Source organism: Natrix helvetica (assembly GCF_964273705.1).
Source record: "Natrix helvetica genome assembly, chromosome: 4".
Taxonomy (NCBI): domain Eukaryota; kingdom Metazoa; phylum Chordata; class Lepidosauria; order Squamata; family Natricidae; genus Natrix; species Natrix helvetica.
The window spans coordinates 53,715,595-53,729,015 of record NC_138550.1 but is presented as its reverse complement, the minus strand read 5'-3'; the positions used below and the strand labels follow the sequence as shown (position 1 = coordinate 53,729,015).

At 41.4% G+C, this 13,421-nt stretch overlaps 1 protein-coding gene across 1 annotated transcript; it reads right to left on the bottom strand.

Moving 5' to 3' along the window:
• Positions 1-2,549: 2,549 nt before the first annotated feature.
• On the bottom strand, positions 2,550-11,237 carry KCNE2 (potassium voltage-gated channel subfamily E regulatory subunit 2). The gene is made up of 3 exons (XM_081951609.1): positions 11,143-11,237; positions 6,125-6,377; positions 2,550-4,325 (listed from the first exon to the last, which is right to left on the bottom strand). The coding sequence occupies exon 3, from the start codon at positions 4,307-4,309 to the stop codon at positions 3,941-3,943; it is 369 nt and encodes a 122-aa protein (XP_081807735.1). The 5' UTR covers positions 4,310-4,325; positions 6,125-6,377; positions 11,143-11,237; the 3' UTR covers positions 2,550-3,940.
• Between the last annotated feature and the right edge of the window lie 2,184 nt (positions 11,238-13,421).

Sequence of the window (13,421 nt, the reverse complement as noted above, 5' to 3'; positions counted from 1 at the left end):
TAATCAAGATTTTTTTGTAGGATAGCAGCATTATTGGTGGAGTTGAATAATTTTACATCATCAGCGAAAAGAACACAGTTGCTTATAATATGATTGCAAAGGTCATTTATGTAAAGTATAAAGAGCGTGGGTCCTAAACGCTACCTTGGGGGACACCACTGTTAACAGGTACAGGGTTTGATAGGGCATTTCCTATTTTGACTATTTGTTGCCTGTTTGATAAGAACGCATCTATCCACTTATGCAGGGAACCGGAGATGACATAAGATTTTAGTTTTAGAAGTAGTTTGTTGTGTACTATTGAATCAAAGGCTTTACAGAAGTCTATGTAAGTTGTGTCTATTGCTTTACCCTGGTCAAGTTGTGAGGTCCATATATTTTTGCAGTGTGAGAGTTGTAGATTTCAGGACAGATTTTTTTCTGAAGCCAAACTGCTTGTTAGAGAGTAGGTTGTTTGTCTCTAAGTAATGGATTGGTTTATGATTGATTCCATGACTTTGCAGGTGACGCAAAATAATGAGATTGGTCTGTAATTTTCAACTAGGCAGGGGTCATCCTTTTTGAAGATAGGGATGACCGTGGCTAGTGACCATGTTAGGCAAGGAGCTGGTTTTGAAGGATATTTCATAGATTATGCTAAGAGTTTCTGCTATGGTGGTTGAGAGTTTTTTTAAGAAGTAGGCACATAATCCAACATAATTGTGCCTAAAATGCCTTTATGAGTCTTAGCACATGAAACATTTTACCAAAAAGAAACAGTAAGTAAAATGGTTATCTTACTGAGAATTGTTGGAACAGGAGCATGGAAAATAATGAGATGGAGAGAGGATTTTACTGCAGAGAGATTTAGTTTACAACTAGACAGTCCATGACTCCTTGGGACATCATTTCAGAGATATTTGCTTACTAGATTCCTCAATGCCTTCAGCAGTGACTTCTAATAAACTGTCTTCAGTGGAAAAGTTGGGTTACAATCAGAGAAATACCTGCCTTGAAAATGACACACGTTGAACTTTTTAGCACAAACATCAGGGCAGGAAATGTTTGGTGACATTTGCATTATGTCAGTGACGTGCGGTGAGGTTTACGCCTGGTGAGGCTGGTGACGTCATCAGGAAGGCGGGGAATGGGACCACGAGTGCTGGAGGCTGAGGCTGCCTCAGTCTCCAGCACACGTGATCCCATTCCCCGCCTTCCTGAGTGCGCTCCGCTGGCTCGCGCTCCCCAACAGCAGCTGCTTTTTAGTGCTTTTCTGTGCGTCTGGCGTTTAGGACATCTGGCTATCTACCTAAACGCCAGACGCACAGAAAAGCAGCTGCTGTTGGGGATCGCGGAGCGCGAGCTGGCGGAGCGCGCTCAGGAAGGCAGGGAATGGATCAGCACACGTGATCCCATTCCCCGCCTTCCTGAGTGCGCTCTGCCGGCTTGCGCTCCCCAACAGCAGCTGCTTTTTAGTGCTTTTCTGTGCTTCTGGCGTTTAGGACATCCGGCTATCTACCTAAACGCCAGACGCACAGAAAAGCACTGAAAAGCACTTCGCCTCCAAGCCACTTCATCGTGATGACGTCGCTGACATCGCTGCTGGGCGCAGCCGGACGGAGGTAACCAGAGTGGCGGCGAGGAGTCCGGGCAGATGAAAGAGCAAGCGAGCGAGCGAGTGATGGAGGATCAGGCAGCCTGATCCTCAGTCGCTCGTCCACCGGACTGCTTTGGCGCCACTCTGGCTACCTCCGTCCGTCCGTGCATGGCAGCTGCGGCGACGTCATCAAGCCCCTGCCACTTCTGGATGTCGATTGCAGTCCTGAGGAGCGCGCAAAGTACAGCGAAGGCAGGAAGCTTGTTGTCGCTTCCGAGAACCCTCCTGCCTCCACCGGTTGCCCAGCTGGCACCACCCCGCACGCGCTCCTCCTCCCTCCCTCCTCTTCCTCTTATATATATGAAACTCCCTCGTGGATATTATTATTTTATATATTATTATTTCATGATGAGAGGTGAGGCTCTGCCTCCCCTGCCTCCAATGACCGCACGTCCCTGCATTATGTCATAAACTGTTTTATGATCATTTTTACATCATAAAAGTTTTATAAAACCTATTCATTATTCTTTATTTCACTTGTTTCTTTTTCAATATTTGTAATTGTTATCTTGTTAAAAAAATCAATTACAATTATACTTTTTTTAGAAATGAAAATGCTGAAAATTTCAGTTCTCTAAAAGTAATTGCATTTTGCATTAATTTATCCATTTGCAAAAGTGGGAGGATCACAGAAAAGCCCTGGTAGTGATCAGCATTTGCATTGTTCATATTGATCAAATATGGTGCTTATTAGAACAGGATGTTACATCCTTGTAGCCCAAGCACTAACAATTTTCCAAGAGTGCAAAGACTTTACCAGGTTTTGGTTCCCTATAATCAGGCCCCTTGTTGTCTTATGATGTTTGGTAAAAGGTGATTAATTTACGGGCTGAATGTAAATTTACATTAATTTATAGGCTGAATATACATTTAAATTCAGGCACAGGCTGAGTATGGAGTGAGATTCAGAATATTAGCACTTCAAAAAAATGTTTGTTCAGCCATTACATTCTAAAGATGTTTCCAGAACTCCAATATAATATTGCCCGCCGCACCCCAGAAGCAGAATTCAAATAGCTTACTTTTTTCTTTCTTTGCATTGAGAAATTTTATTTATTAAGCAAAGTATAATTAATCACTGTGTAGACTACTGAAAGATAAGAAGCCTCTAAACAGAAAGCTCTACTATATATAGCAATAACCTTTAAACATTTAAAGTATCAGATAAGACTCACATAACAGCTACAACTCACAGTGTTAATGGATTTTAAATAGACTGAATGTCATAAAAGTCATACAGTCATAAAAGAACTGTAATTTTAGGTTATATAAAACAAAACTTTCAGATATTCTATTAATAAGTTCCTTAGTAAAGGGTGAAATCCTATTGATTCATCTTCCTGTGTTTTTCATGATTCACAGAAGAAGCCTCTGATATCTATTTCATAAAATCAATAAGATAAAGATTTCTCCTGTCCAATTGATTCTAACTCTAAGGGGCGGTGCCCATCTTCGTTTCCTAGCCAAAGGAGCCAGCATTTTCCAAAGTCATTTCCATAGTCACGTGACCAACATGACTATAAGCCAAGGTGCACGGAATGTTGTTACCGCCCCATTGAAGTGATACCTACTCGCATTGGTAAGCTTTTGAATTGTTAGGTTGTCAGGAGCTTGGGCAAGAACGGGAGCTCACCCCATTATGTGCTTCTTGGCTCTCAAACTGCCAGTCTTTTAGTCTACAGACCCAAAGATAATTATTGCAGCTTTTTTCTCTCTTCCTGGGTGGCAGATTCCAAGGGTTTTATTGAGCAGGAAGGGTCCACTTACAGCTTCATTAAGAAGGACAGAGTTGGAGGTAACAGAGTTTTCGTCCTCTGGCTTCTTCTATTGGCAGGGTAGTTGAAGCACACAGACACAAAAATAGAGTGGTGGTGGTGGTGATGGTGAAGATTAAAAATCCCTCTAAAAAGAATATCATGGTGTCTGGGTAGACTCACCCGTTTTCTTCAACAAAGCAGTCAATGTATTTTTATAATTCGTTATAATTTCTTTGAAGGATCTTCATTTAATCACTCAATCTTGTAAAAATTCTTAAAAGAGTCCTAGAATTTCAGAATGTAAACTAGCTTCCCTAATTTAACCCTCTTTGTAATTTCTTGAGCTGATGAAGATGTCTAGAAAGCTTTGTTTTGATTCCAGTATGTGCATAGTTGGTTACTACTCTGCCTGTAGATATTGAATCTTAATAATTAACATAATCTAATATCCTATAATTATATATAGAATACAAGTTCTAGCATACTGATATAAAAGCCACTAAATTAGGGATCCCAGTTCTTCAATACTTAATTCAGTTTTTGGTGATTATGAATTACATTTGCCCTTCGCGCCACAATTTTCATGGACAATGGATTTAAGATCATCTTGGAAAAGAATCTGGTTTTTTAGCTTTTCGCTCCAGTCATCCACAATGTACTGATGATAAGGGTCATTGGAATGCTCTTGTCTCTTTGATTTCACTGTACTTATTAAAATTGCCACAATAATAAAAGAGAAGATTCCAATCATTACCATAAGATACAAAATTACATAATCTAAATTTTCAGCATTAACTCGTTCTTGCAAAGCATTTTGTTTCATTGTGGTATTTCTATGCCAATTGTTCATATAGTCAATGAAAATCTTCTTGAAAGTCTCTTCCAGAGAATGGGTGAAGTTTTGCAAAGCAGCCATATTTCAGTTAACTAACCTGAAAAACAAAAATGTGTGTCGGTCATCTATATGGTAGAATTCATAAGAATTCACAATTATATTCAGAGAGGAATATATGGCATTTGTCTATAAAACTTCTGTGTCCATGCTTATTGGAAATTTTTGGAAATATAGTCCCAGCACAGCATGTTGAGCAAAGCTAGAAAATAAAGAAAAACTTGTATATGCAGCTACATTTATATAAATAGATAAAATGGACATGCTTGCATTTTAAATTCAGAATATCATGGATCAACCATCATTATGAATTAATTTTGATTGTACTCAGAAACAAGCCTTTTAGAGAGCTGCAGCAGACCAGCCGTGACTCAGTGCAGACTGGAAAACAAGCAGAGAGTACCTGGCTTGGTATTAAAATGGCCTTGAAGTTAATTTATTATATTTGCAAAGCTTTATTGCAGTGCCAACTTTAACAGTGTTGTAAACATTTTAACCAAATGAAATTTAACATTTGTAGAATTTTTTTAAAAAAGAGTTTGAAATTTTACAGGCTTCAGGGATTATTTTTTCAAGGCTGTAGCAATATATTTTTCCAGCATAAACAAGGTTATAGGGTATTTTAACAATGAGAAACAATTATTGCTAGAGTATTTAATGTATGCTACTGTAGAAGAATAACTCTTCTATTTGTCAAGTGTTACCAAGAAAAAATGTTCTTCATAAAACCTATATATTCTGTAATTGAATTATACCAATACATTTTAACTTATTTTGTTTTTTTAGTAAAACAATATATTGATGCTCAACTTCTCCAGCCCATTGCTGGAGAAGTGGCACCTAACTAGAATAGCTGACTGGGCACTTTAAAATGTCCTAAGAGTGCTTGGAGTCACAAAATTATCAATTTTACATGTAAGAAAACAAATAACTTCAAACTTTTCTTTAAAAACAAGCTCTTATAGTCTTAATCACAATTTATAATAGCTGATAAGGTTACCTGATTTTGTCACATTCATTTAAGTAAAAAAGTACACACTATCTGTGAGCACACGGGAGATTTTCTGATCTCTGAAATACTTTATAGGAGCTTATCTGTACCAGCTATCATGTAAATGTACTGAAGGCTTTACCTTGCTTTACCCATTGGTACCTTTTGGAAATAGTGTAACTACTTTTTGTACCAGCCACATCTATGCAAAACCATTCTCTGAGAATGGAAAGTGTAATAAAATAATTCACTCTGGTTGTCTATATAATATACGGCATATTCTGCTGGCAATTTTGTACGGGCCAGACTGTCACTTCATCCTTGGAATAGATGAGTTATTCTATCTACCCAATTAAAAAGCAAAGAGAAACCTACTGATGTTTGTATGTCCTGCAGTTTGCCCTTGAAAATGTTGTCTAATCTAATTGTAATTTAAAAGCCTTAAAAGCTCTTACTGAATATCTTGTTCCCTTCCTCAACCTTCATTTCACTTTGCCATTTATATTTCAGTTGTTGGACCTTATTATGTCTCTGCTATTAAAAAGTTGAATGCCAGTAACACATTTCATATATTGGGGTAAAGGGACATGCAGTCTCATTCAAATGGAAATCAGTGGAGCTGAAGATCATAATGAATACATTTTTTAGTTGAAATATATGAATGACATTGCCTTAAGTATGAAGAAATTAGAAACTAACTCATCACATTCTTTGCTTAAGCATTTCATATCTCAAAACTTTGCTCAGTTTTTTAATCTATCCTGACTCGGTACATTATTTTTCTTGCTTAATTTCAAATTAAAGTTCACAAATTTAAGGAAAATTAGTTATTGTTATAAAAGACTTACCTCTTCTGGATGTCTATGTAAAAAGATATTAGTAGCAAAGAATATGTACTTATTAATATTGTTGTGATATTCTTTAGGAGAACAGGGAAGTCATCAACCAGAAGAAACCATCTTGTTCTATGAATAATTGCTTCATTGTAATCTGTCTTTAAAGTAGATGTATTCGTACATTTAATCTCACTGGGAAGTTAAACATTGGCTTACTCAACAAGTAACCTTGATGCTTGGCAAGGTACATAAAATACTTTTGGACCTGTAAATTATCGGAATATAAAAATTTAAAGTTACAGTCATGTTTTTACACTCAGCGGTTTTGTATCCCTCTGGAATGAGCTGCCCCCGGGGCTCCGCATAATCCCTGACCTCCGGTCCTTCCGACGCGCCATAAAAAGTTGGCTTTTCCAGCAAGCCAGCCTGGCCTGTTAATGTTAATGTTAATTTTAATTTATTTTAAATGTACTGTTTCTTTTTTTAAAAAAAAATCGGTTTGGTCTTTTTGGAATTGGGTTTAATCTTTTTTTTAACTTTTGTGATGTGTGTTTTTAATGTTGTACGCTGCCCTGAGTCCTTTGGAGAAGGGCGGCATATAAATCCAAATAAACCTACAAACCTACAAACCTATTAGACAATATCTATTGAAATTGTAATAGCGTGACTTATAATTGAAATTGTAACTTTCAGTGGGAAGGGAGTAACTTTAAAAATAAAACAGAAGGGTGGTCACATTAATAATCTTTTCCTTTAAAAGAACTCTTTTTTTTTACACTAAACTGTCTAAAGCTCTGTTTCCCCAACCTACTGTTTTTAGACAAATATGTGAACTCCCATTACTTCATCCAGTAGAGTTACTGAATAGGTTACATGCTTTTAAAAACATGAAATTTTCTGGATAGGACATGCCCATCAAGTTCCAATTTGTTTCAAGCAGCTACAAAACTTTATTTATTTATTTATTTATTTTATTTATTTAATTTATAAACCGCTCCCTCTCCCCAAAGGGACTCGGGGCGGTGTACAGACAAGTTACAATACCATATACATAAAAACATCAAAAATCCCATAAAAACAAATTACATAAAAGTCTGTACAATAACAATAAAATTAAAACAGCATTAAAATCTACCCCCAAAAATTTAAAATACCGGCCAGGAGGATTGAAGAATAAAACTATAACTGGGCCAGGCCAGCTAATTGGAACAGGTGGGTCTTGAGTTTCTTGCGGAAGGAGCGGAGGTCAGGGGTGATTCTAATATCGGTGGGGAGGTCATTCCAGAGGGTTGGGCCCATCACAGAGAAGGCCCTACTCCTGGGCGCCGCCCGCTGGCATTGCTTAGTGGAGGAGTCCCTCCCTGTGAGAGCGGATTGGTCGCAGGGATGTATGGGGTAGGATGCGATCCCGCAGGTAACTAGGTCCTGTGCCATGGAGCGCTTTAAAGATGGTAATCAACACCTTGAAGCGCACCCGAAAAACCACAGGTAGCCAGTGCAGCTCGCGCAGGAGAGGTGTTATATGGGAGTACCTAGTACTCCCCGTAATTGCCCACGCGGCCGCATTCTGGACCAGCTGCAGTCTTCGGGTGCATCTCAAGGGGAGCCCCATGTAGAGAGCATTGCAGTAGTCCAGACGGGACGTCACCAGCGCATGAGTGACTGTGCGAAGGGCGTCCCGGTCCAATAGGGGACGCAATTGGCGCACCAGGCGAACCTCGTGGAACGCCCCCCTCACCACGGTTGCCACATAGTCATCCATCGACAGCCAGGCATCCAGGAGGACGCCCAAATTGCGCGCCCGCTCCACGGGGGCCAGTTGCTCGCCCCCAATGGCCAGCAATGGAGCCCACTGGTTGAACCGGGGCGCCGGTAGCCACAGCCACTCCGTCTTGGAGGGGTTGAGTTTGAGTCTGTTGCTTCCCATCCAGACCCGTATGGCTTCCAAGCACCGGGACATCACTTAGACGGCCTCGCTGGGGTGGTTCGGGGTGGAGATGTACAGCTGAGTATCATCAGCGTACAGATGGTACTCGACCCCAAAACCACGAATGATCTCACCCAGCGGCTTCATGTATGTGTTGAACAGGAGGGGCGAGAGGACTGACCCCTGTGGCACCCCACAAGTGAGCGGCCTCAGGCTCGACCTCTGCTCCCCTGCCAACACACATTGCGTCCGGTCGGAGAGGTAGGAGGAGAACCACCGCAAAACGGTGCCCCTCACCCCCAACCCCTCCAGACGGCGCAGTAGGATACCATGGTCAATGGTATCAAAAGCCGCTGAGAGGTCTAATAGGACCAGGATGGAGGAACAACCCCCATCCCTGGCCCTCCAGAGATCATCCACCAACGCGACCAAGGCCGTCTCCGTGCTGTGACCGGGCCGGAAACCGGACTGGCGCAGGTCTAGATAATCAATTTCCTCCAGGTGACGTGGGAACTGTTGTGCCACCACACTCTCTACAACCTTCGCTAGAAAGGGAAGGTTGGAGACGGGACGGTAATTAGCTAACTCGGCTGGTTCCAGAGAAGGCTTCTTGAGTAAGGGCCTCACCACCACCTCTTTCAAGGCGGCCGGCAAGGATCCCTCACTCAACGAAGCATTCACTAGTCCCAGGAGCCAGCCTCCTGGGACCTCCCAGGATGCCAGTATAAGCCAGGAGGGACACGGGTCCAGTAAACATGTAGTGGCTCGCAGTCGCCCATGAAACCTGTCCATATCATCAGCAGCAACAGAGTCAAACTCCTCCCAGAATGGTCCCTCAAGACTCGCCTCCGACGTCCCCTCTAGACCACTGAGGGGGACCCATTCACTCCGGATTTGAGCGATTTTATCCTGCAGATATTCCCCAAATTCCTCTGCTCTGCCCTGCAAGGGGGCTTCCCGCGGCCTCTGTAGATCAGTTGGGAAACTTTTGTGGTTGCAATTTCCTGGTACCGATTTACTTCTTACTTTTTGAAGTGGGCTTTTATTCAATAGAGTGGGGAAAACAAAATGGGGTTTCTCAAGGGTACTCCATCCAAAAGCATTTTGCCTTTTCTCTACATTTTCTCTGCAAGAAAATTACAGAAGATGAAGTGGGGGAGTGCAAACCTCTGGACCTCTCCTAAGAGTAAGTGAATAGAGGGAATCCTCGGCTCACATGATCAAAATTCAGATGCTTGGCAAGGGACTCATATTTATGACAATTGTAGTGCTTTCACATCATGTGATCACCTTTTGCGACCTGACAAGCAAAGTCAATGGGTGAACCAGATGAACTGTGTTACTATCATAACAACTGCAATGATTCACTTAAGAACTGTGGCAAGGAAGTCATAAAATGGGGCAAAACTCACTTAACAGATGTTTACTTACCCACAAAAATTTTGGGCTCAATTTTGGTTGTAAGTCGAGGACCGCCTATTCAGAAGGTTGATTGCACAATCTTAGCAAAAGGTTCAAAAGGTTTGAAAGGAGATGGTATCCTGTTGCACCGACTGGAGGGGTTGGGGGTTCGGGGCACCGTTTTGCGGTGGTTCAGCTCCTACCTCTCCGGCCGGACGCAACGTGTGTTGGCAGGGGAGCAGAGGTCGACCCTAAGCCCCCTCACTTGTGGGGTGCCACAGGGGTCGGTCCTCTCGCCACTCCTGTTTAACACATACATGAAGCCGCTGGGCGAGATCATTCGTGGTTTCGGGGTGGGATATCATCTGTACGCTGATGATACCCAGCTGTACATTTCCACCCCGAACCACCCCAACGAGGCCGTCGAAGTGATGTCCCGGTGCTTGGAAGCCGTACGGGTCTGGATGGATGGCAACCGACTCAAACTCAACCCCTCCAAGACGGAGTGGCTGTGGGTTCCGCCCCCCCGGTTCAACCAGTTGTTTCCATCTCTGGCCATCGGGGGCGTACAGCTAGCCCCCGTGGAGCGGGCGTGCAATTTGGGCATCCTCCTGGATGCCCGGCTGTCCATGGATGACCATGTGACAGCCGTGGCAAGGGGGCCGTTCCACCAGGTTCGCCTGGTGCGCCAATTGCGCCCCCTATTGGACCGGGATGCCTTACGCACAGTCACTCATGCGCTGGTGACGTCTCGCCTGGACTACTGCAATGCTCTCTACATGGGGCTTCCCTTGGGATGCACTCGGAGACTGCAGTTGGTCCAGAATGCGGCCGCGCGGGTGATTATGGGGAGCACTAGGTACTCCCATGTAACACCTCTCCTGCGCGAGCTGCACTGGCTTCCTGTGGTCTATCGGGTGCGTTGCAAGGTTTTGATAACGATCTTTAAAGCGCTCCATGGCACAGGACCTAGTTACCTGCGGGATCGCGTCCTGCCCCATACATCCCTACGACCAATTCGCTCGCACAGAGAGGGACTTCTCCAGGTGCCGTCCACCAAACAGTGTCGGGGGGCGGCGCCTAGGAGCAGAGCCTTCTCTGTGGCGGGCCCAGCCCTGTGGAATGACCTCCCCCCTGATATCAGGATTACCTCTGATCTCCGCTCCTTCCGTGTAAAGCTCAAGACCCACCTCTTCCAATTAGTTGGCCTGGCTCAACCATAGTTTTATCCTATTGCTCCTGACGGGTTTTTTAAATTTTGTAATTTTAACTGAGGGTGTTTTAAATAGTTATTTAATTTTATTTTTATATATATTTTATGAGCGTTACCTCCTCCAGGTACATGTATGTGTATGTGTTTATTTGTATTTGTATATGTATTGTATATATATGTATATTGTATGTGTTTTATTGTACGCCGCCCCGAGTCCTTTCGGAGAGGGTGCGGCTAACAAATTAAATTTCAATTTCAATCTTTTTATACTCCGTCATGATCTGGTGAGCTTAGCTCAACTCCAGCTGACTAAAGAAAGGATGGCTATATATGTAGTTTTTAAGTGTGAAAAACAGTCATTTCACTTTTTCAGTGGCGTCGTAACTTTGAATGGTCACTAAATGAGCTGTTGTAAGTTGAGGACTACCTGCAGTTAAAGGATTGGCTCTGTGTGCTGCAAAAGCAAATGGGCTCACATGCTTTGCTCACCTTGTTTTAATTTTTTCTTATTTTCATATTTTCAATTGATCAATTTATTCTGCTCTTCAAACTGCTCATTCCAAGTGATTTATAATTCACAAGTTGAATGGAAAAGATATAAAATATATATAATTGTAAACCAGTTTCTTTATTAACTTGTTTCCTGTAATTTCAGGTTACTTTTTTTTTAATTGCACATGCCTATTTCTCATAATTTTTCTATTTGCTGCTTTCTGACATATACTACTTCAAAAAGCTCAAACTAAGAACAGCTTAATGTTTTGTTGTTAGTTTGAGGTCCGAGCTTGGCAATTTGGTTGCAAACGTTTCATCCCCATTCGAGGAGACATCTTCAGTGGGCTTTGGATTGTTCGCTTTGTCAATCCAAAGCGCACTGAAGATGTCTCCTTGAATGGGGACGAAACGTTTGCAACCAAATTGCCAAGCTCAGAGCTCAAACCAACAACAATCAACAACAAACCAACCCAAGCTACTAATATTCAAAGACATTTCAGCTTAATGTCAATTGAGCAAATTTTATCTCCTTCACTTATTTGTTTAATTTCTTTCTGTGTGAAATGGGATTTTATTGCCTCAGTCAAAAAACAAGGAACAACTTTGCTTTTGCTACATTTCTCTTGTAAAATCTGTGTTATATTTAATTTTATTTTAAACTTTAAGCTTTCTGCTATGACTCCCATTTAACTTACTTCAACATTTGAATTCAGATGGAATGTGTTAGTGTTCATGATTATGATTTTCTGGGAATCTAATTTGGACAAAAGCCCGCAGCCCTGTAAATACTGCAGAGCAAGTGATTTGAAAAGTATGGTTTTGGACATATCTTGTGATCTGAAAGTTAAAGATAAGAACACACTGGCTTTTGCAGACCTGAGTCTGTCCTTGGCTTTTTAAATATTAGAAACCATATCTCATCAGATAATCATGATTGGGAGGATACTTTTAATTAATTTAATTGAATGGGGTGGGGTGGGGGGACTCATACTCAAGAGTGATGCAAGTTCTCCAGATTCTTCTGAGAGAAAATCTTAAAATCAGAAGAGATTGCAAGTAAGGGGGAAAAGAACAATAAAATGAAGGTGTCCATAATTGTTACCTTAAAAGGGGCAACAGTATTTTAATAACACTTTTTAAAATAAACTGAAGCCATCCAGTTGATTTCAGTAACACTTGTTCAGGTAAACTCAAAGCTTGACAGTATTTTGCATCTTCTCACGCTAGGTCACTCTCACTTAAGAGCCACCATTTTCACTTGATATCTTGCACAATTGAATGAGTGGGCTTATATTTCAAGATGAAGAGATAAAGGATACATTTTAAAGACTTTATTTAGAAATCATATTGCTCCGCTCCGTTTCAGAGGGCCTTTTGATTGTTTGTTCATTCTTAATCACCTCATGTGACTGGTGGTTAAAGACACGGTCCAATGCTCTTCAGAATGTTTGAAATATTATTCAAATTAGTACTCCAGGCTACTAATTTATATTTTTTTATTTAATTGTTAGAATTACAGGAGCATAAGACATTTTACAAATTGGATGTTCTTCTGCAGCCTTCCTTTCTCCATTTCTCCCCATGATAACAGTGTGAGATAGGCTGGGCGGAGAGAAAGTGACTAGGCCAAAGTTTTCCAATAAAGCTGTGGTGGGAGAAGATGGATCTGAACCTAGGTATGCCCTCTGCCAGTCAGTGCCAACCATTACTGCTCTTGGCACAATGCAAATACTATTCATATGAGGAAAGTAACTCACCATAAGATTTAGGGTTTCCTGCCTAGGCAGGGGGTTGGACTAGAAGACCTCCAAGGTCCCTTCCAACTCTACTATTGTATTGTATTGTATTGTATTGTATTGTATTGTATTGTATTGTATTGTATTGTATTTATTATTTTAAGTAAGCTTTCCGGTTATAGGAGTTTATTGATTAAAAAATTACAATCTCTGGCTTTGCTTTCAAAAGAGAGAAATGTCGTTCCAGCATGAAGGTTGTAATGTTCCATACCAAACAATACTACATTCAACTTTTATTTTATTCTAAGCTGTCATACTTTTACTGTCATATTCCCATTTCCTTAGGTTTGCTAAGAGAGAGAGCTACATTCCATCCTTTGTCTTAGTTTCTAAACATTAGAGAAAATGCTGCTCCATGACTTTACCTGCTGCTCTTTCTCCCTCGGTAATGTAAAGGAAACAGCTGGGTAAAACTGATTTGGTTTTTCAGTTTCTCCTTTGTTCCCAGCAGAAAAGCAGCCAATTTGCAAAATGCCA